Source organism: Leucopleurus acutus, assembly GCF_964270905.1.
Source record: "Leucopleurus acutus genome assembly, chromosome: 13".
NCBI lineage: Eukaryota > Metazoa > Chordata > Mammalia > Artiodactyla > Delphinidae > Leucopleurus > Leucopleurus acutus.
Genome location: NC_139155.1, coordinates 72,219,716 through 72,244,608, shown reverse-complemented (window position 1 = coordinate 72,244,608; position 24,893 = coordinate 72,219,716). Strand labels below are relative to the sequence as shown.

The 24,893-nt window shown below is 40.7% G+C and overlaps 1 protein-coding gene across 2 annotated transcripts in view; it reads left to right on the top strand.

The window, feature by feature from the left end:
- The window catches only part of CORO1C (coronin 1C), an 83,901-nt gene that overhangs the window by 43,631 nt on the left and 15,377 nt on the right, over window positions 1–24,893 (top strand). For both annotated transcript variants that reach the window (XM_082852948.1, XM_082852949.1), the window contains exon 3: window positions 9,208–9,330. In XM_082852948.1, the coding sequence (XP_082709074.1) occupies window positions 9,208–9,330 (123 nt within the window). The remainder of the gene's footprint in view (window positions 1–9,207; window positions 9,331–24,893) is intronic.

Below are 24,893 nucleotides of genomic sequence, written 5' to 3'. Positions count from 1 at the left end.
TGTAGGAGGAGAGTATTGCCTAACTCTGTGAGCTTAGTTGAAGCATCAGTCCCCAGGAGCTCTGCTGAGGCTTTTGGCTGCTTTGAAATTTTTGAGGGCCTTCCCCATACCCAAAGTGAATGATAGTGCCGGTGTCTAGGTGGTTTTCTGCCACTGTAAGGGTTGCTAGCCAGAACATGTCAAAGCCATCAACCTCAGCTTGGGCCGCCACATGGAAATTGTGCTGTCACACCTCTCCCTCGTGCCAGCTGTACGCACACTTTGGAGGCTGCATTTTCCCTGGGGCTCATATTGCTGGGCCTCCTGCAGGCCACCGGATCTTTTAGATAATAATAGTCCTTAAGCCAGTGCCCTGACCTATTTCACCAGTGTCCCACAAGTGTATGAACTGGGGTCTGGGCCAGAGCCTTTGGGAACCTTGGTGTTGGTCATTTTCGCCACTTGAGTTGACTTGCTGGTAATTCTCATCACTTGGAGTTTTAGCTAGAGAGGTACAATAAAAGCTCTATGGCATGTGATCGGGATAACTAGTAAGTAATCAATACATTTGAATAATTATTTAAAGCAAGAAATCTGAATCTCCAACTGGCTAGTCTCAGCTAAACTTTCAATTCCATGCTAGCAAAGTAGTAATATTCTAGATGATGTAACTGAGGTGATGCATCCTTAATGAAACAGTGGACTGATTTGTTAGTAAATGAAATTATTCTATATGTAACCCTTGGGAAATTGATGAGTAGTTATTAAATCACTGTTCAGCCAAAAAAGATACTTTAAAAGGTGTTATTAAGTTCTTGTCAGTCTTTCTCCCAGCCTCAGCATTCATTTAAACTTGCTGCTTAGACGTGCAGGTAAGCCGTGTTGTCACCATGACTTGCAATGATGTCTTTCTGAATGGTCCTTCACAGTCTAGAATTAGACATGGATTCCTTGGTTTATTCACGGGATGATAAATGAGGATGTGTCATGATTATGAATGAGAAATGCATTCTCATTAGATCCCAGGGCAAAATGACTTTCAGAAGTGATGTGCCCTCATCTTTACCATATAAGGCCGTTACTGTATGGTTTCCTTCAGTTTCCATGGACTTGAGCTCTCAGCAGTTTATAATTGCCCAGCTCCGCCCTTTTAAAGATACATACTTATGGGTGAAATATGGTGTTATGCTTTAGGTTTGATTTTGTTATGGGTAAGAAGCTATTTGGAGGTGCAAGCCCTTGGAATCACAGCAGCTGATAACCTGACTGTGTGTGGAGCACACCCTGTGTGTAAAACCATCATTGCACATTTAAAACGGCATTTTTTTCTCATACTTCTTTTTGTTCCTCTATCACTGTCAGACATTTAGTCGATTCCCTTTCTGTTGTGCTGCAGGATGATGCTACTTTCCCTGTTTTATTTGTTGTAAGGATTTATGATGATGTTATAACCAGAGGAAGCAGCTGTTTGCAGGGTATCATTTTTTATTAACTTGTGTTTCTGATGACCAGCTGCCACTAATTTCAACATTACTCTTGTGCCTTTTTCACAAGCCCATGGCATGGTGGAAATTTTCTTTCTCTGTAGAAACCTAGTAGGATTGTCAGTGATATTTTAGATGTCTGCTTCTTGGTTTTCTCTGTTCCTATTTCTGTACTTAGAAAGTGGGAATAATAGGGTTGCTGTTTCATGAAGGTAGTTGTGATAATGCACATAAAAGATTGTCATACAGTTCTTAGCATGTAACGTAAGCACTCTGAAAGTGCTAGCGATTTTTATTACTAATTATTTGTTTTTGATAGAAAAGGGGGAAATAAGTGGCAGTTGTCTTTTGAATTACATTCAAGTTCCCGTGAAACTGTTGGGCTCTTTATTACTTTTATGCTATAGACTTGTCGGGGCTGAGTTGAGAATGGCAGAAATGCTTCTTACTATTCTCAGATATCTTACTTGATTGAAGAATACTGGTGAGTAGCTATTTACTTTTGGCCAGGGTTGTATAATTTTAACCTTAAAAAGAAAAGTCATTTAGTAAGCTTCTGAGTATAATTAAGAGCAACTAGTATTAATGTACTACCAGATTCCCCTCAAAATTGCTGTCTCTCTGAGCAAAAGCTCTTCCTAGCCCAGATTGAAAAAAATTGTTTGGTGTCCTTGGATGTTTAGAGTTCAGTGACTATACTCTGCCATCAAGGATGCCAGATGGGGTGTGCTGGGGTGAGCCTCCGAATGCAAAGACGCTGGGATACAGTAAAACATTTCAGGTAGAAAAACTCTTTTCCTTGGGATTAAAGGTTTTTTTTTTAGATTTTTAAAATAATTAATTAACTAATTAATTTATGGCTGCGTTGGGTCTTAGTTGCAGCACGTGGGATCTTTGTTGAGGCATGCAGGATCTTCACTGTGGTGCGTGGGCTTCTCTCTAGTTGTGGCTTGTGGGTTTTCTCTTCTCTAGTTGTGGCGCACAGGCTCCAGGGTGCGTGGGCTCTGCAGTTGCGGCACGTGGGTTCCAGAGCACGTGGGCTCTGTAGTTTGCGGCTCACGGGCTCTAGTTGAGGTGTGTGAGCTCAGTAGTTGTGGCATGCGGGCTTAGTTGCCCCACAGCATGTGGGATCTTAGTTCCCTGACCAGGAATCAAACCCACGTCCCCTGCATTGCAAGGCGGATTCTTTACCACTGGGCCACCAGGGAAGTCCCATAGATTTTTTTTTTAATGTAAATTAATAACAATATATTGGTGTGTTTCTCAACTTTATTATATTTTAATTATTTTTTAAAAATAGGAAACAAAATAATAGGACACTCATGTACTCACCTACAAGGTTAAACAGATGTTAATATTTTGCCATGTTTGTTTCATATCTCTCTTTTTTGAAAACAGTAAAGCATAACAGATGTAGCTAAACTACCATTCTGCTTTCCATCTTTTCTCCTTCCCCAGAGGTAATTGTCTCCTCAAAATTGGTATGTATCATATGTTTGTACTTTATTACATGTGTATGTACCTATAACATAGACTATTATTTGGTATGTTTTAAACTTTTATATAAGTGATATTTATTCTCATACCAAAGGACAGTTACATTGCTTCTGCTTTTTTCACTGTTTCCAACAGTGCTTCCATGAATACCCTTGTGCAAAATATGGGAGCGTTTCTCTCGCACAGACCATCGAGAAGTGGTATTGCTGAGGGGCGGGCAACTTCAGCTCCAGTTGTTTCCAAATTGCTCTCAAAAGGAATCGTAGCAGGATACTCTCCTGTGCGTAGTTTTTATGAGTTCCTCTTTCCAAACATGTTTGCCAGCACTTGTATTTAGACTTCTAAATTCTTGCCAATTTTAATAGGTGTCAAATATTACCTTATTGTTTTAATTTGCAGTTCCCTGATTACCAGTGAGATGGAGTACTTTCCATACATCTGTTGGCTTTTCAGGCTTCCTTCCCTGTGGATCCCTGTTCATATCATTTGCCCCTTATTCTATTAAGTTGTTTATTGATTTTGTCAGGTATATATTTTATGTATACATACATGTATATATGTATGTATATACACACACACATGTAGATACAAAATCTTCTCCCAATCTTCAACTTGTCTTTTCACTTTACTTGTGTTTTTTGAGAACAACCCACACTGCTGAATATGCATTACTTTTTTTCCCCCTCCTTTTTTGAGGGGAGTTTACATCAATATTTATAAGTCACATAAGCCTAAGTTTCTCTTCCTTACACTGTCCTTCATATCAAGGTGGTACATTCCTTATGTAGTGAGTTCAGCAGTGCGCCTTTATTTTTTATTCTCTGGGAACACTGGTTTGAGATGATTTCTTCCTTGAATGTTTGGGAAAACTCATCTGTAAAACCATCTGGGCCTATTATTTTTGGTATTTACTGATTGATTTTGGGTGGGCAGTGATGTATGGAGTTACAGTACTGGTTCTTTTTTTTTATTATTATTTTTGGCTGCGTTGGGTCTTCATTGCTGCATGCGGGCTTTCTCTAGTTGTGGCGAGCGGGGGCTACTCTTCGTTGCGGTGCGCAGGCTTCTCATTGCGGTGGCTTCTCTTGTTGCAGAGCATGGGCTCTAGGTGCGCGGGCTTCAGTAGTTGCAGTGTGTGGGCTTCAGTAGTTGTGGCTTGCGGGCTCTAGAGCGCAGGCTCAGTAGTTGTGGCACATGGGCTTAGTTGCTCCGCGGCATGTGGGATCTTGCTGGACCAGGGCTTGAACCCGTGTCCCCTGCGTTGGCAGGCGGATTCTTAACCACTGCACTGTGGGAAGCCCACAGTACTGGTTCTTTTATGATTCTGGGTCTCTTTAGGTTTTCTGTTTATTGAAGGAGTTTTGATACATCACACATTTTCTAGGAGCTTACTTATTTCATCTGGAATTTTAAGATTTGTTTTAGCTATATCCCACAAGTTTTGATATGGCATGTATTTACTGACCGATTTTAACCTTTTTCTGTTGGCTATTATGACTTTCTATGTGAATTATTTAGTAAATTAGAAATTTTTGGGGGACTTCCCTGGTGGTGCAGTGGTTAAGAATCCGCCTGCCAATGCAGGGGACACGGGTTCGAGGCCTGGTCCGGGAAGATCCCACATGCCGTGGAGCAACTAAGCCGGTGAGCCACAACTACTGAGCCTGTGCTGTAGAGCCTGCGAGCCACAACTACTGAGCCCGCATGCCACAACTACTGAAGCCTGTGCACCTAGAGCCCGTGCTCTGCAACAAGAAAAGCCACCGCAACGAAGAAGCCCCTGCTCACCACAACTAGAGAAAGCCCGCGCTCAGCAACGAAGACGCAACGCAGCCAAAAATAAATAAATAAATTCATTTTTTAAAAAAAGAAAAGAAGAAGAAGAAGCCTGATACCGTTTATGTTCCTGGTACGGTAGGAAGGGTAGGAGTGATGTCGAGGACTTGGATAGGTTGGCAAACACTTTAAAAAAAAAACAAACTTTTCAGATGCTTTGGAGATTTTTGGCTTGTACTTTTCTGTTAATTTTAATTGTATTGCGTTGTACTCAGAACATGTTCTGTACAATATTGATTCCTTGGTAGTTTTTGAGATTTGCTTTGTGATATTCTATTTGGTGATTTTTAAAAAAATGTTTATTAGTGTGCTTGCAAACAAAAAAAAAATGTGTGTTTTAAAATGTTGGCTATGGGCTTCCCTGGTGGCGCAGTGGTTGAGAGTCCGCCTGCCGATGCAGGGGTTGCGGGTTCGTGCCCCGGTCCGGGAAGGTCCCATGTGCTGCGGAGCGGCTGGGCCTGTGAGCCATGGCCGCTGAGCCTGCGCGTCCGAAGCCTGTGCTCCACAACGGGAGAGGCCACAGCAGTGAGAGGCCCGCGTACTGCAAAATAAATAAATAAAAATTAAAAATAAAATAAAATGTTGGCTACAAGTTGTATATATCCGTTAGATCAAGCTTGTTACTTTTGTTAAAGCCGTTTATATTCATACTGATTTTTGTCTGTTTGATCTCTTAAGTCTTTATTACAATCTCTTAAGATTATGGTTTTGTCATTTTCTCCTTGTACTTCTGTCAATTTCTGCTTTAATTATTTTGAAGCTTATGTAGTTAGATGAGTTAAAGTCCATAGTGACTATAGCTTTTCTCTGATTTGTTTCTTTAAATGTTAAAATGTAATCTTAAATAATGCATTTCACCTTAAAATCTATTTGTTCTAGTATAACCACCTGGTACATATTTTTATATCCCTTCCCCTCCTTTAGTTGCCTTTTTGTGTTATTATTTTGTAAATGTGTCTTATAGCTGGTTTTAATCTGATCTGAAACACCTCGTCTTTTAGCGGGTGAGTTTAAGTCATTCATATTTACCGCAGTTTGTGATTTATGGTTGGTTTTATTTCCACCATCTTATTTTGTGCTTTCTAGCTTTCATGCTTTTTCTTGCCTTTTTTTCTTTTTATTTCCTCTTTCTCTTATATTGAATGAGTTTTTAAAATTCCACTAACCTTCCTACCACTCCATACACTTTTTGGAAGTTATATATTCTCTTTTAGTGTTTACCCTTAATTTTAACGTACTTACATGACTTAAAGTCTAAAACTAGTCAAATTTTCTGCCTTTTTCTAGGGAAGGGCCCTGAAACCTTTGAATTCTGATCATATCTTTCTATCTTACATGTTATTGTTGTTTAGTGTTTTAGTTCTGCCTTGTCTTACCTGTACTACAGTTAGTCATAATTACTACTGTTCTATACAGTCAATGCCTATTTACATTGACCACATTTACCAATTTGTTTGCTCACTTCTTGTTTTGGTATCCCAGTTCTTTCTTCTGGTTCACTTTCTTTTCCTGAAATAAGTCCTTGAACTTAGTTCTTTGAAATTAATTTTGAAATTCTTTGAGATAAGTCCAAGAACTTAATTCTTTGAATAAGAGTCTTTAAATGGTAAATTTTCTGTATCTTTTTGTTTAAAAATGTTGGGGTTTTTGTTTGTTTGTTTGGTCATCACTTTTGAATGATAGCTTATCTGGGCATAGAATGCACAGGTGCTTGTTTTTCTTCCCATTTCTGAGATAGTTTCTGATGTCTTTGTTTCTGTACTTGCTTTTGAGAAGTCTGCTCACAGCTCGTCTAGTTATTCTCTCTGTAGGTAATCTGTCTTTTCTCTATGGCTGCTTTGGTTTGAGATTTTATCTTTGTTTTAGGTGTTCTGAATTGCACTAGGGTATTCTACTTGGGACCTGTGCTTCTTCAATCTGAAGACTTATGCCCTCAGTTAAACTTGGAAAATCCTCAGCCCTCATCTCTTCAGTTTTTTGTTTCTCTTGCATTCTCTCCTTCTGGAATGTCTGTTGCAATGCGTGTCAGACCTCAACCTGGCCTTTGTGTCTCAGAATGTTTTAAATTACTAAATATCACACATTCAAGAGAGTAACTATATCTACAGCTTAAATAATAATAATACATAATAAAACAGTAATAATATTAGAAAATAAAACACCTGTGAGTTCACCTCCAGCACCTTGAGTAGTAGACCATGACATGGGGTAGGAACTCCAGGGGAGGAGCACTCACAGGGGGAATTAGGTGAAACTACCTGGCTTGGGTGCTTAGTAGCAGCTCCTTCTTTAAGGAAGGATACGGTCAGGGGTGTTGGTAGAATGGATTCCGGCAGTTGTTAAATTTTGGGTAACGTTTTTTGAGCACTAGAGGTGCTGGGGCGGTACCAAGTGCTTTACCTTGATTGTCTCAGTTAATTCTCACATCAGCTCTTGAAGAAAGAATTCTAGCGTTCTCATTTTACAGGTGAGAAACTGAGGTCATTTGGCCAGAGCCTCGGGAGAAAATGGCAGCGCCACACCCCAGCCCTGGCAGCCTGGTCCCTGACCCTCACTGCTTCTCGGCCTATCAGTGAACCACGTGGCTTCTCATACAAGACCCAGGTTCTCTGTAATATTGTGTTTCTTCCTTGGCATTTTCGTTTATGAATTCCTGTTTTTGGTGATGCAATTCAGGAGACGGAAACTCTGGGTTGAATTAGTTTTGCAAGAGAAAGGGGGAGCGTGTGAAAAAACCCAGGCCTCAGGTCCGTAGGCTGGTGCACCTTCACACCTCAACTCAGAACTCACCTTTCTGCGCAGAAAACCTTCCCAAAGGCTGGAGCCCCCGCACAGCTGCTTGAATGTCCTTCTTCTGTGTTCCTGCCGCCTTGGGCCTGTCCTGGTGCTGCACGTCTTGTGCTGCGCTGTAACTGGAGCTTTAGATGGACTCCACGCTCGGCCAGGACGTGGAGGGCGCCCTGCTCACCTCTGTGTCAGCTCAGCTCAGTGTCTGGCCCGGAGTTCACGGATAACACACGCTTGTAATTCTTTAATGATTGAGTAAGTTAACATTATACAGGAAGAACTAATAGTAAGCGCCAGCTTTTTATTGAGTAGTTACTGTGCTCTGGGTACTCTAATTAATTTAGTTACTGTGCTCTGGGTACTCTAATTTTTTACACACCTTATACAGATGGTTGTAATGCTAGGTTATGATTTACCTCATTTCTCATTTACTCCTCACGGTAATCCTGGGAGGTAAGTATTACTGTTACTCATTTTACAGATGACAAGCTGAAGCTTAGAGAGATTACCTGTCTGAGATCACACACTGTTTAACCAAGAGAGCCTGGACTTCAATCCATATCTGTCTGACTCTGGAGCCTGTGGTCTTTGTGCTTTAGCACACTGCTTCTCTGGAGATTTCCACAGTCAAGTCAAAGTGGAGAAATCCAAATTTACTGATCTTGAAAATTTTCCAAGAAGCCTGCCCCCGTGTTGTGACAGCTGGCCATAACAGGAGAGTAGCACCAACCAAAAAATAGGTTCACTTTTGCATTGTGGTGATTCCTTTCTGTTCACCTGCGTTTAGCATATGTAGAAGAACGTCAGCAAGGACTGGCATTAACCTTTTTAAAAAGAAGCAGCCTTTGTACAGCTGTTGTTGTAATAGCATTTGTCTTGGTTAACACCAGACGAAATTGGTCCGATAAGCCAGATTGGCTGGTTAGGTTCAAGTGTGTAACATGAGCACGTTGTGATGGTTGCTATGACCAACATTAGAAGTTGTGTTCTTAATGAGATGTGGATCTGGGTAATGGCTGAGAGCTAAGCTGGTTAATTAGAAGGCCCAGCTGGCGTTTCTGTTGACGGAAGAGACCGAGACATTGAAACGTACTGTGTCCTTCGGTCGCTGAGCAGTGGTTAAAGCTTTTCTTTTCATTACCTTCACTTTGCTTGCTCACTGGAAGTGCCATCCACTTGCAGAACTGTTAATTTGTATATTCAAGGGCATTAGCTTATCATATTAAAGGTTATATTTTACATTTTGAATAATACCAGGTTTGGTTTTTTTTTTTAACAGTAAAAACACACCTATAATTTACAATAGGCTATTGTTAGAATTGTATTGTGATGAAAAGACTCTTGTATTCTCTTTTGCTGTGTCTATTAATGCCATTGATTAAATAAAATCTCTGTGGTTCTGGAAATGTAGATCCTTAATTTGATGGAGTATCCTTGGTAGTAACTGTTTTTAGAAATGCAAGTTGACATTTCTTAACAGTTGACGTTGGCTGATATGAACGTCATAATTTGTAGATTCTTGAGAGTTTGGGGTAGAAGTAATAAAGGAGAAGTGGGTCTGACAAAACATAAGAACTCTGTGGCATTGATGTTACATAATAGGTCTGTTTCTCTCTCCTTTCAGACTGGTCGAATTGACAAATCCTACCCCACAGTGTGTGGTCACACAGGACCAGTGCTGGACATAGACTGGTGCCCACATAACGATCAGGTCATTGCCAGCGGCTCAGAGGACTGCACGGTTATGGTAAGTTCCCTCGGTGTGGCGGGCACACAGGCCAGCGAGACTCACCTACTGCCTTCAAAGAGTGTGTGTGTGTAGGCTTGAAATGCAGAAAATCATAGAGCTTTGATTGTCCATTGGACTATACAAGAATTTAGTGACACTGAAGTTTAACTGCAGATAAGCCGTTTTACAAGTTTATATCAAGGAGTTGTACACTCTTGTCTTTTTTCTTCTTTTGCTTCTGTGTGTGCGCATACTTGTTAACAGTTGACACATCTGCTTGATGGGAAGATTTTAGGGAAAGTAAAATGACTTTCAAATAATTCTGTGAATGCCGTTACACCACATGACCTTCCTCCCCTCTAAAAAAGGAGAGATAAAATTGCTACCATGAATTGCATATTACAGTGAAATACGATGCCAAAGGTTATATAGATAGATGGAATGTGAAACAGATATTGAAAGATAATAAAGAGTTTTTGTAGGTGCTTATTTCCAAGCTAATGTCTAGTGGACCCTGGTTAACGAAGTCCTTTTTATGCAGATATGCAAATAACCAATTTGAAAGGTTGTTAAAGTAAGTTCTGTATGTTCCCCGGTTTAGATTCCAAAGGTAGGTTATGTATGAAACCAGGCTTTGGAGTACTTGTGAATGAAACCACGCTTTGGAGTACTTGTGAATGTGAAGCTTCTTGTTCTTAATTATGTTCTTCTTAGCCTTCAAATGTAATTATGAGTTTGGATCCATTTTTAATCCTAGCGCAACATCTGCTGCAAAGACTGGGCAAGAGCGCAGACAGGGAGCCCTGAAGTCATGCCTGGAGTGGATGCAGGTCGTCCCTCAGGCAGCCTCACACCTGGCAGGTGGAGAGCTGCAAGAGCTGCACTCTGGTTATCCCCCTCTTGGTTTTCTGTGCACTGAACCAGACTTAGAAACATTGTTTGGAAGGCTTTGTTAATTACAGTTATTTTACATAAAAGGAAATTAATTCCTGAACTGTGCCATTTAAACATTTACCCATTTTTCCTCATGGACTTTTGGCTAAGGATAACTCCTCCTGTGATCTCATGATTTTGGCAGCCAAAGTGTATTAAAGAAATATGCTGCTATTAAAAGGAGTTGTTCCATTTAACATGCCTTGCTAAATTGATCATTTGAATGGCTACAGACACATTTTGCTAAGGGGAAGGAACAGTATTTAGACCTGATGCCCAAATCTTAAACTGAGAGTCTTAACCTTTCTTGGAGAAGCGGGTTTGATCCATCCCTCCCCATCTCCAGCATTATTGGTCACATTGCCCTTTAAAAAAAAACCTTTGTATTATAAAACACACTAAACGAGCAGTTACGTGAGTTCAATTAAGTGAAAAAGTGAATTGAGGGACTTCCCTGGTGGCGCAGTGGTTGGGAATCTGCCTGCCAATGCAGGGGACATGGGTTTGATCCCTGGTCCAGGAAGATCCCACATGCTGCGGAGCAACTAAGCCTGTGCACCACAACTACTAAGCCTGCGCTCTAGAGCCCGCGAACCACAACTCCTGAGCCCACGCACCTAGAGCCCATGCTCCGCAACAAGAGAAGCCACTGCAATGAGAAGCCCGCACACCACAACAAAGAGTAGCCCCCGCTCGCCACAACTAGAGAAAGCCCACCCACAGCAACAAAGACCCAATGCAGCCAAAAATAAATAAATAAAAAATAAATAAATTCATTAAAAAAAAAAAGTGAACTGAGTTAGGAGGTTTATTACTGAGTGAACACCCTGTGACTGCCACCCAGGTCAAGAAATGGAACTTTCCCAGGCTTCTCAGTCTCTTCCCTGTGCCCCATCCCAGTCCCCATCCACCCCTCCCTCTCCAAGTAACCAGTAAAACTCACTTCCTTGCCTTTCTTTGTGGTTTTAATCACTCAAGTGTGCGTCTCTGGACGCTAGAGCTTAGTCTTCCAAGTTCTAAAAACTTGATATGCTTTTTAAGTCTTTCCTAATCTACAGGTTCCTCCTCCATCCTTTTCTTGTTGAAGAAGCCTGATCTTTGACCTGTTGCTTCCAGAAGTCCAGAGTTTGCTGATTGCACCCTCGTGGTCCAGTTCAACCTGCTACTCTGTCTTTCAGATTCCCTGCAAGTTGGCAGCTGGATGCTAGAGCATGATTAGATTCAGATTCCATCCCTTTGACAAGCCTAGAGCTCGTGCTCTGGTCTCCCCTCAGGAGGCACGAGGTGTCAAGATGCCTGGTTTTTTGCTGTTTTTTGATTTGTGCAGTTATTGATGCCCAGCACCTAGATCCAGCAACTCATTAGGGGGTCTCAAAATGGTGATATTAAATGCTGTGATTTTGTTTTCAGTTTTCAGCTGGTAAAATTTTTAAGGTGATGCTCTCTCTTATCTACTATTTAGTTACCCAGGAGTATAGTTCATATAGGAAAGCAGGATAAATGCTTGATTCTTTCCTTTTATTTACCCAGTTTTCAAAATAATGAATTGGTTCTTTATCTTCCTCAGAAGGTGACCAATTAGTTTTTCATTTGGAGGTTTTTTTCCCCCTTTCATTTCATTTTGAACTGAATGGGTTTCAATCTGTTACAATTCTTTTCTCAAAGCTCAGGGGATTCAGTCTATGTTAATGGGAACCTCTTCACAGTTCCTGAGTCCTTCTGAAGTGACCCTACTTGTTTCTGTTGCTTCCTTGCTCTTCTGTATGTCCAGGTGTCCCAGGCCCATCCCTGACCCCACACCTCAAATCCGCCACTTCTCTCAGAAGCTCTGGTTTGTTTTAATGGAAAATGGAGTTTCTAGATCACTCTCTGAGTGCTTAGGGATGCTCATTGTTACCGTAGCGATCATTGTTTTTAAGACTTTGCAGTAAATTTGGCTAGAATATACATATATATTTAAAGATATAATACCTTGTGACTTCATCTTAATCTTTCCAGTTCAAATTCAGGACTGTATAGTTTTTACCTAACTTCTTTAATAATACATCTCTGCTCCTTTCTTTCACACCAAGAATCCTGGTTCTCAGGAGTTCAGGATGAATTAGAATATCCTAATCTATCTCATTTGCTTTTTCACAGTATACATACAATAGTCTCACACTAAAAATACTAAGAGTATCACCACCATTATGATTACTGAAAGCAGTTTAAAAAAAAAAAGGCACTTGGATCATCTGAAGCTCCTTCTCTAGTAGATTCTAGACCCCAGTACTCTGGAAACCAACCAGAGAGGGCTCCCTTCCAGGACAGGCCCCACCCTGAGGAGCAGTTCCAAGGGATGGAATCAAATAGGAAAGGCTCGTGGGAACTGTATTCTCTAAGTTCTTCTATATTGACAATAGCTTGTTGTGACCTTTATACTTAAAGGTGAATTTTTCTGGATATAAAATTCTTGGCTTGCAGTATTTCCTTGAGTATCTAAATATTTCATTTTCTTTTGGCATAAAGTGTTGCTGTAAAAAGTCAGATGATCAGAAAAAATCTGATTTTCTTTTCCTTATAGACTATATGTTCTTTTTGCCTAGATGTTCATAAGATTTTTTTTTTCTTAAAATGTAGTAATTTTACTAGACTATTGTTGGTTATTCTGAGTTGGTATTTCTGTGTGTGATGTGCTCTTTCAATATATGGTTTCAGGTCTTCCCCGCGCCCCCCCCCCCCCCCCCCCCCCCCCCCCCCGCAGGGAAGTTTTATTGACTTAGAGTCTTCAGTATTTGTTCTGTTCCTTTGCTTTGGTTTTTCCCTTCAGGGACTCCTGTTATCCAAATGCTTTATCTTATTTACCTATCTTCGATATTTGTCAGTTTCTCTCCAAACCTTTTTTCTTACTCATTTCTTTTAGGCTAAAATTTTTCTGCTTTTTACCTTTTATTTCTTTGGGGACATTATTTATGTTTATTTGCTCTTAGCTTCTTTGTTAGTCTTCGTTTCTAAAGTACTTTTCCTTTTATTTCTATTTTTTTCTTGATTTCCGCCACCTTACTTTTGAGTTTTTCAAGTTCTGATTTATGTTTCCTGTCTTGTATTGTTTTCTTAATAATGTCTTTCGAAATGTGTGTGATAGTTTTTATCTTTCTTTGGAGCTGGACTTACTAGCATTCTTGTACTGTCTGCAGGGATGTATTCTCTTTTTTTCTCATAGTAATTTTGGAACCTTGATTTTTTTTTTTTTTTTCTCCCTCTCTTATTTTTATGTGAATTTAGTTTTCCCGAGCTTTCAGAAGCTGGCTTCCTTCATAAAGCTGTTCTGACTTCACAGAGCTCCCTCTTCTGTCCTTTTCAGGTAGTGTTCAGAAACATGGTGGCTTGCTGTCAGATTTCCTGACCTGCTTTTTTTTGGTCTTTCTGATTCCTTTGTCCATCTTATTTCTGTCCTGCTCAGATTTGATTCCATTTCTTGGAATTTCCACTCAGTGTGGGCCTGTCTCAGAAGGGAGTCCTCTCTGGTTGGTGTCTAGGGTATTGGGGTTGGGATTTCTCCAGCCCCTTCATACCTTTTTCGTTTCAGGTCCCTGTTCTCACCTGCTGTTGGAGAAGGCAAAGCCCCTTCCCGTTTCCGTTGTGGCCTCATATTGGCCTGCTCTTCTCAGATCTGTGGGGCACCCCATTGCTGCCCCATGATTTTTTTCGCACAGAGGCCGACAACACACGGATTGTGTGGCTGTTGGTGGTTTTCCTCCACACACTTGCATTTGGGTTATCACCTAGTTTTGTGTATATATTGTCCCTGTGTTTTTGTTTTGTTATCTGCCTGCTCTGTGTTTTTCTTGAGGGACTTGGGAAGATCCCAAAACTGTGCTGCCACTGACACCACCATTGTCCCAGAATCCTCTGACGTTGCCCCTTTATTGGTATTGCCAGAGTGAACATTTTGTAAATTAAATAATGCTTTGGGATAAATCTTCCTCCTAGCTTTTTTTCACTCCCTTAACTGTGGTGCTGATATTTTAATCACTTAATGTCTCCCAAATCATTTGTTATTATTATTGGGGTAATTACAAAATGCTTTAACAACTCAGCAGTTGAAATAAAATTTTAAGGAAGTATTTGATCTTCTACCCCACCTGCTTCTTTTTTTTATTTTTGAATTTTATTTTATTTATTTTTTATATAGCAGGTTCTTATTAGTTATCTATTTTATGCATATAAGTGTATATATGTCAATCCCAATCTCCCAATTCATATCACTACCACCCCCATCCCTGCCACTTTCCCCACTTGGTGTCCATACATTTGTTCTCTACATCTGTGTCTCTATTTCTGCCCTGCAAACCAGTTCATCTGTACCATTTTTCTAGGTTCCACATATATGCGTTAATATACGATATTTGTTTTTCTCTTTCTGACTTACTTCACTCTGCATGACAGTCTCTAGGTCCATCCACGTCTCTACAAATGACCCAATTTTCTTCCTTTTTATGGGTGAGTAATATTCTGTTGTATATACGTACCACATCTTCTTTATCCATTCATCTGTCGATGGGCATTTAGGTTGCTTCCATGTCCTGGCTATTGTAAATAGTGCTGCAATGAACATTGGGGTGCATGTGTCTTTTTGAATTATGGTTTTCTCTGGGTATATGCCCAGTAGTGGGATTGCTGGGTCATATGGTAGTTCTATTTTTAGTTTTTTAAGCAACCTCCATACTGTTCTCCATAGTGGCTATATCTATTTACATTCCCACCAATAGTGCAAGAGGGTTCCCTTTTCTCCACACCCTCTCCAGCATTTGTTGTTTGTAGATTTTCTGATGATGCCCATTCTAACTGGTGTGAGGTGATACCTCATTGTAGTTTTGATTTGCATTTCTCTAATAATTTGTGATGTTGACCAGCTTTTCATGTGCTTCTTGGCTATCTGTATGTCTTCTTTGGAGAAATGTCTATTTAGGTCTTCTGCCCATTTTCTGATTGGGTTGTTTCTTTTTTTAGTGTTGAGCTGCATGAGCTGTTTATATATTTTGGAGATTAATCCTTTGTCCGTTGATTCATTTGCAAATATTTTCTCCCATTCTGAGGGTTGTCTTTTTGTCTTGTTTGTAGTTTCCTTTGCTTTGCAAAAACTTTTAAGTTTTATTAGGTCCCATTTGTTTATTTTTATTTCCATTACTCTAGGAGGTGGATCAAAAAAGATCTTTCTGTGATTTATGTTAAAGAGTGTTCTTCCTATGTTTGCCTCTAACAGTTTTATAGTGTCCAGTCTTACATTTAGGTCTCTAATCCATTTTGAGTTTATTTTTGTGTATGGTGTTAGGGAGTGTTCTAATTTCATTCTTTTACATGTAACTGTCCAGTTTTCCCAGCACCACTTATTGAAGAGACTGTCTTTTCTCCATGGTATATCCTTGCCTCCTTTGTCATAGATTAGTTGACCATAGGTGCATGGGCTTATCTCTGGGCTTTCTATCCTGTTCCATTGATCTATGTTTCTGTTTTTGTGCCGGTACCATATTGTCTTGATGACTGTAGCTTTGTAGTATAGTCTGAAGTCAGGGAGACTGATTCCTCCAGCTCTGTTTTTTACCCCTCAAGACTGCTTTGGCTATTCAGGGTCTTTTGTGTCTCCATACAAATTTTAAGATTTTTTGTTCTAGTTCTGTAAAAAATACCACTGGTAATTTGATAGGGATTGCATTGAATCTGTAGATTGCTTTGGGTAGTATAGTCATTTTCACAATATTGATTCTTCCAATCCAAGAACATGGTATATCTCTCCATCTGTTTGTGTCATCTTTGATTTCTTTCATCAGTGTCTTATAGTTTTCTGATAATAGGTCTTTTACCTCCTTACGTAGGTTTATTCCTAGGTTTTTATTCTTTTTGTTGCAATGGTGAATGGATTGTTTCCTTCATTTCTCTTCCTGATCTTTCGTTGTTAGTGTATAGGAATGCAGGAGATTTCTGTGCATTAATTCTGTATCCTGCAACTTTACCAGATTCATTGATTAGCTCTAGTAGTTTTCTGGTGGCACCTTTAGGATTCTCTATGTGTAGTATCATGTCATTTGCAAACAGTGACAGTTTTAATTCTTCTTTTCCAATTTGGATTCCTTTTATTTCTTTTTCTTCTCTGATTGCCATGGCTAGGACTTCCAAAACTATGTTGAATAATAGTGGCGAGAGTGGACTTTCTTGTCTTGTTCCTGATCTTAGAGGAAATGCTTTCGGTTTTTCACCATTGAGAATGATGTTTGCTGTGGGTTTGTCATAAACAGCCTTTATTATGTTGAGGTAGGTTCCCTCTCTGCCCACTTTCTGGAGAGTTTTTTAAATTATTATTATTTTTTATTTTTTTTAACATTGTTATTAGAGTATAATTGCTTTACAATGGTGTGTTAGTTTCTGCTTTATAACAAAGTGAATCAGCTATACGTATACATATATCACCATATCTCCTCCCTCTTTTGTGTCTCCCTCCCACTCTCCCTATCCCACCCCTCTAGGTGGTAACAGAGCACTGAGCTGATCTCCCAGTGCTATGCGGCTGCTTCCCACTAGCTATCTGTTTAACATCTGGTAGTGTATATATGTCCATGCCACTCTTTCACTTCATCCCAGCTTACCCTTCCCACTCCCCGTGTCCTCAAGTCCATTCTCTACGTCTGCGTCTTTATTCCTGTCCTGCCCCTAGGTTCTTCAGGACTTTTTTTTTTTTTTTTTAAGATTCCATATATATGTGTTAGCATATGGTATTTGTTTTTCTCTTTCTGACTTACTTCACTCTGTATGACAGACTCTAGGTCCATCTACGTCACTACAAGTAACTCAATTTCATTTCTTTTTATGGCTGAGTAATATTCCATTGTATATACGTGCCACATCTTCTTTATCCATTCATCTGCTGATGGACACTTAGGTTGCTTCCATGTCCTGGCTATTGTAAATAGAGCTGCAGTGAACATTGTGGTATATGACTTTTTGAATTACAGTTTTCCCAGGGTATATGCCCAGTAGTGGGATTGCTGGGTCATATGGTAATTCTATGTTTAGTTTTTTAAGGAACCTCCGTACTGTTCTCCATAGTGGCTGTATCAATTTACATTCCCACCAACAGTGCAGGAGGGTTCCCTTTTCTTTGGAGAGTTTTTATCATAAATCGGTGTTGAATTTTGTCAAAAGCTTTTTCTGCATCTCTTGAGATGATCATATGGTTTTTCTTCTTCAGTTTGTTAATATGGTGTATCACTTTGGTTGATTTGCATATATTGAAGAATCCTTGCATCCCTGGGATAAATCCCACTTGATCATGGTGTATGATCCTTTTAATGTGTTGTTGGATTCTGTTTGATAGTATTTTGTTGAGGAGTTTTGCATCTATATTCATCAGTGATATTGATCTGTAATTTTCGTTTTTTGTACTATCTTTGTCTGGTTTTGGTATCAAGGTGATGGTGGCCTCATAGAATGAGTTTGTGAGTGTACCTTCCTCTGCAATTTTTTGGAAGAGCTTGAGAAGGATGGGTGTTAGCTCTTCTCTAAATGTTTGATAGAATTCACCTGTGAAGCCATCTGGTCCTGGACTTCTGTTTGTTGGAAGATTTTTTTTTTTTTTTTGCGTTATGTGGGCCTCTCACTGTTGTGGCCTCTCCCGTTGCGGAGCACAGGCTCCGGACGCGCAGGCTCAGCGGCTATGGCTCACAGGCCCAGCCGCTCCGCAGCATGTGGAATCTTCCCTGACTGGGGCACGAACCTGTGTCCCCTGCATCGGCAGGTGGACTCTCAACCACTGCGCCACCAGGGAAGCCCTGTTGGAAGATTTTTAATCACAGTTTCAATTTCATTCCTTGTGATTGGTCTGTTCATATTTTCTATTTCTTCCTGGTTCAGTCTTGGAAGGTTATACCTTTCTAAGAATTTGTCCATTTCTTCCAGGTTGTCCATTTTATTGGCATAGAGTTGCTTGTAGTAGTCTCTTACGATGCTTTGTATTTCCACGGTATCTGTTGTAACTTCTCCTTTTTCATTTCTAATTTTTTTGATAGGAGTCCTCTCCCTCTTTTTCTTGATGAGTCTGGCTAAAGTTTTATCAATTTTGTTTATCTTCTCAAAGAACCAGCTTTTAGTTTTATTGATCTTTGCTACTGTTTTCTTTGTTTGTATTTCATTTATTTCTGCTCTGATCTTTATGATTTCTTTCCTTCTGATAACTTTGGGTTTTGTTTGTTCTTCTTTCTGTAGCTCCTTTAGGTGTAAGGTTAGATTGAGATTTTTCTTGTTTCTTGAGGTAGGATTGTATTGCTGTAAACTTCCCTCTTAGAACTGCTTTTGCTGCATCCCATAGGTTTTGGATCATTGTGTTTTCCTTGTCATTTGTCTCTAGATATTTTTTGATTTCTTCAGTGATCTCTTGGTTATTTAGTAACGTATTGTTTAGCCTCCACATGTTTGTGTTTTTTACGTTTTTTTCCCTGTAATTGATTTCTAATCTCATAGTGTTGTGGTTGGAAAAGATGCTTGATATGATTTCAATTTTCTTAAATTTACTGAGGCTTGATTTGTGACCCAAGATGTGATCTTATCTATCCTGGAGAATGTTCGTGTGCACTTGAGAAGAAAGTGTAATCTGCTGTTTTTGGATGGAATGTCCTATAAATATCAATTAAATCTATTTGGCCTGTTGTGTCATTTAAAGCTTGTGTTTCCTTATTAATTTTCTGTCTGGATGATTTGTCCATTGGTGTAAGTGAAGTGTTAAAGTCTCCCACTATTATTGTGTTACTGTCGATTTCCTCTTTTATATCTGTTAGCATTTGCCTTATGTCTTGAGGTGCTCCTATGTTGGGTACGTATATATTTATAATTGTTATATCGTCTTCTTGGATTGATCCCTTGAGCATTATGTAGTGTCCTTTCTTGTCTCTTGTAACATTTTTTATTTTAAAGTCTATTTTATCTGATAATGAATATTGCTACTCCAGCTTTCTTTTGATTTCCATTTGCATGGAATATCTTTTTCCATCCCCTCACTTTCAGTCTGTATGTGTCCCTAGGTCTGAAGTAGGTCTGTTGTAGACAGCATATATATGGGTCTTGTGTTTGTATCCATTCAGTGAACCTGTGTCTTTTGGTTGGAGCATTTAATTCATTCACGTTTAAGGTAATTATCGATATGTATGTTCCTATTACCATTTTCTTAATTGTTATGGGTTTGTTTTTGTAGGTCCTTTTCTTCTCTTGTGTTTCCCACTTAGAGAAGTTCCTTTAGCATTTGTTGTAGAGCTGGTTTGGTGGTGCTGAATTCTCTTAGCTTTTGCTTGTCTGTAAAGCTTTTGATTTCTCTGTCAAATCTGAATGAGATCCTTGCCAGGTAGAGTAATCTTGGTTGTAGGTTCTTCCCTTTCATCACTTTAAATATATCATGCCGCTCCCTTCTGGCTTGTAGAGTTTCTGCTGAGAAATCAGCTGTTAACCTTATGAGAGTTCCCTTGTGTGTTATTTGTCATTTTTCCCTTGTTGCTTTCAATAATTTTTGTCTTCAATTTTTGTCAGTTTGATTACTGTGTGTCTCGGCGTGTTTCTCCTTGGGTTTATCCTGCCTGGGTCTCTGTGCTTCCTGGACTTGGGTGGTTATTTGCTTTCCCATGTTAGGGAAGTTTTCGACTATAATCTCTTCAAATATTTTCTCTGGTCCTTTCTCTCTCCTCCTTCTGAGACCCCTATAATGCGAATGTTGTTGCGTTTAATGTTGTCCCAGAGGTCTCTTAGGCTGTCTTCATTTCTTTTCATTCTTTTTTCTTTATTCTGTTCCATGGCAGTGAATTCCACCATTCTGTCTTCCAGGTCACTTGTCTATTCTTCTGTCTCAGTTATTCTGCTGTTGATTGCTTTTAGTGTAGTTTTCATTTCAGTTATTGGGTTGTTCATCTCTGTTTGTTTGTTCTTTAATTCTTCTAGATCTTTGTTAAACATTTCTTGCATCTTCTTGATCTTTACCTGCATCCTTTTTCCAAGGTCCTGGATCATCTTCGCTATCATTATTCTGAATTCTTTTTCTGGAAGGTTGCCTATCTCCACTTCATTCAGTTGTTTTTCTGGGGTTTTATCTTGTTCCTTCATCTGGTACGAAGTCCTCTGGCTTTTCATTTTGTCTGTCTTTTGTGAATGTGGTTTTTCCCTCCACAGGCTGCAGGATTGTAGTTCTTCTTGCTTTTGCTGTCTGCTCTCTCCCCACCTGTTTCTTAATACCTCATTTTCCCTTTTGTTCTCCTGAAGATGAAAGACCAGTGTACAACAAATCAAATGATTTCAAACAGCAACATTATTAATTTAAAAAAAAAAAGCAGAAAAGTTCTCTGTAGTTTCCCAAACGTAGCCTCCTGGTAATAATAGCCCAGGACCTGCAACTGTAGATGGATATCAAGGTCCAGCTCCAGTAGAGAAAGGATGCTGAGATAAGCCCAGGTCACTTAAATGTTCTCAGCCTCAGTTGCCTTACATGCTTAAAAAACTAAATTAAATTAAACAAGCCAATTGAGAGGATCCAGGAAGTATAATGAGTTACTGTTTTTTTACAGTGAGTTTTGATATATACTTATAGTGGATTCACGGTAGTAAGAATATCTTTAGCAAATAATTCAGTAGAAAAAAACAGAGTAGAACCAATTTACCAAATGATCTGTAAAATGATTAACTTAATTTAAAAAAATACTTTTTGTATTTATAGTATAATTCCATTATGTCCTCTGCATTTGAGCAGTGATTTATTCACTGTGTGAGAATTGATTCTGTGGCAGTCATGTTACATTGATTGCAGTTTTAGAGAGGGAATGCCAGCCTTATGGTACATTCCTCCATCTTTTAGAGATGGCTTCTTTAAGCAGCCAAAAAGTAAATTATATTGGCATGGTTTGCCTTTGGTGTACTACCTTTTCTTTTTCTTTTTTTTTTTTTTCTGTTTTTTGGCCGCATTGCTTGGCATGTAGTGTGGGATCTTAGTTCCCCAACCAGGGATCAGAACCTGTGCCCCCTGCAGTGGAAGCATGAAGTCTTAACCACTGGACCGCCAGGGGAATCCTGGTGTACTACTTTTTTTTTTTTTTTTTTTCCGGTACCCGGGCCTCTCACTGTTGTGGCCTCTCCCGTTGCGGAGCACAGGCTCTGGACGCGCAGGCTCAGCGGCCATGGCTCACGGGCCCAGCCGCTCCGCGGCATGTGGGATCTTCCCGGACCGGGGCACGAACCCTTGTCCCCTGCATCGGCAGGCAGACTCTCAACCACTGTGCCACCAGGGAAGCCCCATGGTGTACTACTTTTGAAGTGATGTTTTGTATGAGCAGATAGCAATGATATAAACCCCTCTTCCCAGAAACTATACTCTGCTCCTAAGTTTTCCAGATTTTTGGTACTGTGAGTTCTTTTTTCTAACTCTCCTCACAGAGAGTTTTAACGATTGTAGCTGTTAAGTATTTTACTTGGGAAAATTTTAGCTCTAAGAAAATAACAGTGTTTAAATAATACAAAGCGCAGCCAAGGGGAATCCCCTGGTGGACCAGTGGTTAGAACTCTGTACTTTCACTGCTGAGGGCCTGGGTTCAATCCCTGGTGAGGGAACTAAGATCCCACAAGCTGAGTGGTGCGGCCAAAAATAAATAAATAAATAAAAGAGCAGGCAAGGCAAGTTTAGTGAATGATGTTGATTCAACACTGTCCCTTATCTGCAAACACAGATGCAAAAACTGGCGAATTCAGACAGTGGCGCTGCCTGACTGGTTCTTCCAGAGTCTGGGAGAGGGAAAGATCTTGCAGGAGGAGCATCTTATTTGCCTTTACCTAGATGTTCTGATTGGTCCCAAATGATGAAGTTTAAATGGACACTTTTCCCTTTTCTCAAATCAGTCTTAAACTCCTGTGGAAATCAACAAAAATAAACTCCCTTTTTTTGTGTGTGTGGTACACGGGCCTCTCAGCACCGTGGCCTCTCCCGTTGCGGAGCACAGGCTCCGGACGTGCAGGCTCAGCAGCCATGGCTCGCGGGCCCAGCCACTCCGTGGCACGTGGGACCCTCCCAGACCTGGGCACGAACCCGCGTCCCCTGCATCGGCAGGCGGACTCTCAACCACTGCGCCACCAGGGAAGCCCTAAACTCCCTATTTTACCCATTTTTGCTTCTGTTGTAAATTTTCCTATTGCAGTTTTTGCCTTGAAATAAAGGTAGAAGTGATGTGGTTGGTGATGGGAGCGCATTCCCCAGGACTCTGGTCCTACTCAGTCATTCAGCAGGACTTCTTGTTATTTCCATTCTGTACAGATTGCGTCTGGGCCATTGGCCAAGTGGGTATTATAACCTTGGCACATCGGAACCCAACTCTCACTTCTTGATTTTCTCAAAACCAATGTTGTTCTCAGTGTCATGGTTCATTTAGGGATGTCCTGACTCTCTGCATCCTGCCCCTTGGGGTGTTTTGGATCAGTGGCTTCTGCAGGGGGTTTGCTGCTCTGCAGCTGCTGCAGAATCTCAGACTCTCCCTGTCTCTTTAGATCAGCTCTTTCCTTAATTCTGCCTTTGGAATTGGTTTCCTCTACATTTTAAAAATGCGGCGTTTGGGGGGAATAGCCGTTTTTATTGCTGTAACTCTAGTGCCTAACCTGGTAGCAAGTTCACGATGGGTGATTAAAACAGGGAGGCAGTGTCTGGAAGCACTTTGTGTTTGCATTAAATTTGCGCTGTGTGTGAGAAATAAAACCATCAAATAAATGTACTTTTAAATGACTACTTGAGAGAAACCCACTCTTAACTTTCCTTGCTTTATTTCTTGTTAGAACTGTTCTCTTGAGCTGTCCTTTTTCCATATTTAGAAATTCACATGGGAAAAGGATGCCAGTGATATAGTCATTCCTGAATGGATGCTTAAAGTTGTTTTTTCCAGAACCATGTTGGGTTTTCACCGATTGATTCACTTTTTCATCTGGAAGCCCTAGAGACTAATTGTGGTTTTTTTCCTTTCTTTCAAAACAAAACAAGACAAAACATTGCCATAGTAATGTGTTGTCCACACAGAAAATTCCAGGAATACACAGTATTATTTTTAAAAAAAGAAAAAAAATCAGGAGGAGAGGGGATAGCTTGTAGTAGCTGCCGTGCTGAGATGCCCACTCAGGGCACAGCAGAGGGTATTTGATGCCACTTTTCCTCTCTACTCACCGCATACGTTTTTGGAAGAGCCGAGTGGTATGAGAGTCCTAGCCGCAGCCACGGAACAGAGAGAAGCTGACGGACCAGCCTGGAAATCAGAGCCGATCTCATTTGTGCTAATTGGCCCCGGGCATGAACTGGAGCTTTCACACATATGATATCTTGGATATAAACAGCCCTGCAGTTGGGTACAGGGCTGAATTAATTTGAAGACAAATTAATTTCATTCCATAGAATCCTGCTGTCCAGACTTGAAATTACATGTTGGGGTCATAGGGGTCACAGTTCCAGCAAGAAAAATAATCATGAACATATAGTAGATCCTTTTTCTGCCAAGTGCTGTTTTAAGCGTTTATGTGGTGATTATATTTAACCATTGTTAACAGCACAGTGAGGCAGGAGTGTGTCCCATTTTACCACTCAGGAAACGCAGGCCCAGGGGGTGACAGTTTTGTCAAAGGTCACCCCGTTTGCAGTAGTTCACATTCGGGTAGTGCTTGGGGGTGCAGACTGTATCAGCTCATTTGACCTTTGCATTTACTCCTGAGGAGGCAGAGCTGCTGCTGTCCTCCGTATGGAACAAGGAAATCAAGGCTCCCGGAAGTGAGGCCCCTTCTTAATGCTGACACATCCAGTTAGTGTCCCAGCTCTGGTGGAGACCGTGTCTTCTGATGCTCCAGGCCAGCATCCTTTCCACCACACCAGGCTGCATCCCAGGTTATACACAGGAAAACTAAACAGGGACCGAATGGGACTTCTGCAACCTCTCCAGTCCAAACTGGAAGGCCGTTGCCGGCTGCAGCAGAGAGCCCTACAGAGGGCAGAGAGCCGCGTACTGACAGGCCTGTGAGCAGGGCCAGCAGGCCTGAAGCAGGGCTGTGTCCGCTTCGTGTGGAAGGACTTACAGATGTGCCGGCCCTTCCCCACAGGCCGCCTTTCTCCCCACAGAGGCCGGAGTGCCACTGTCTTTGCATTTCATCGTACAGGCTTTTCTGGTCACTCTCCCCTGCCTCTGGGAATCCTCATGCCGGTGTTACCTTTCTTACTCTGGTGACTTTTTCCTGTCAGCCCCTCAGCCAGCCTCTTTGGAGCATCAGCTCTTTAGAAAATTGCTCTCTGCATCTGTGTTTTTTATTTTGAAACTGGATTGTTGATTTCCTTCCTTCCTTCTCCCTTTCCATCTCTTTTTTTTCTTTATAAATTTATTTATTTATTTTTGGCTGTTATGGGTCTTCGTTGCTGCACGCAGGCTTTCTCCAGTTGCGGCGAGCGGGGGCTACTCTTCGTTGTGGTTTGCGGGCTTCTCATTACGGTGGCTTCTCTTGTTGCAGAGCACAGACTCTAGGCACACAGGCTTCAGTAGTTGTGGCTCGCGGGCTCCAGAGCACAGGCTCAGTAGTTGTGGTGCATGGGCTTAGCTGCTCCGCGGCATGTGGGATCTTCCCGGACCAGGGCT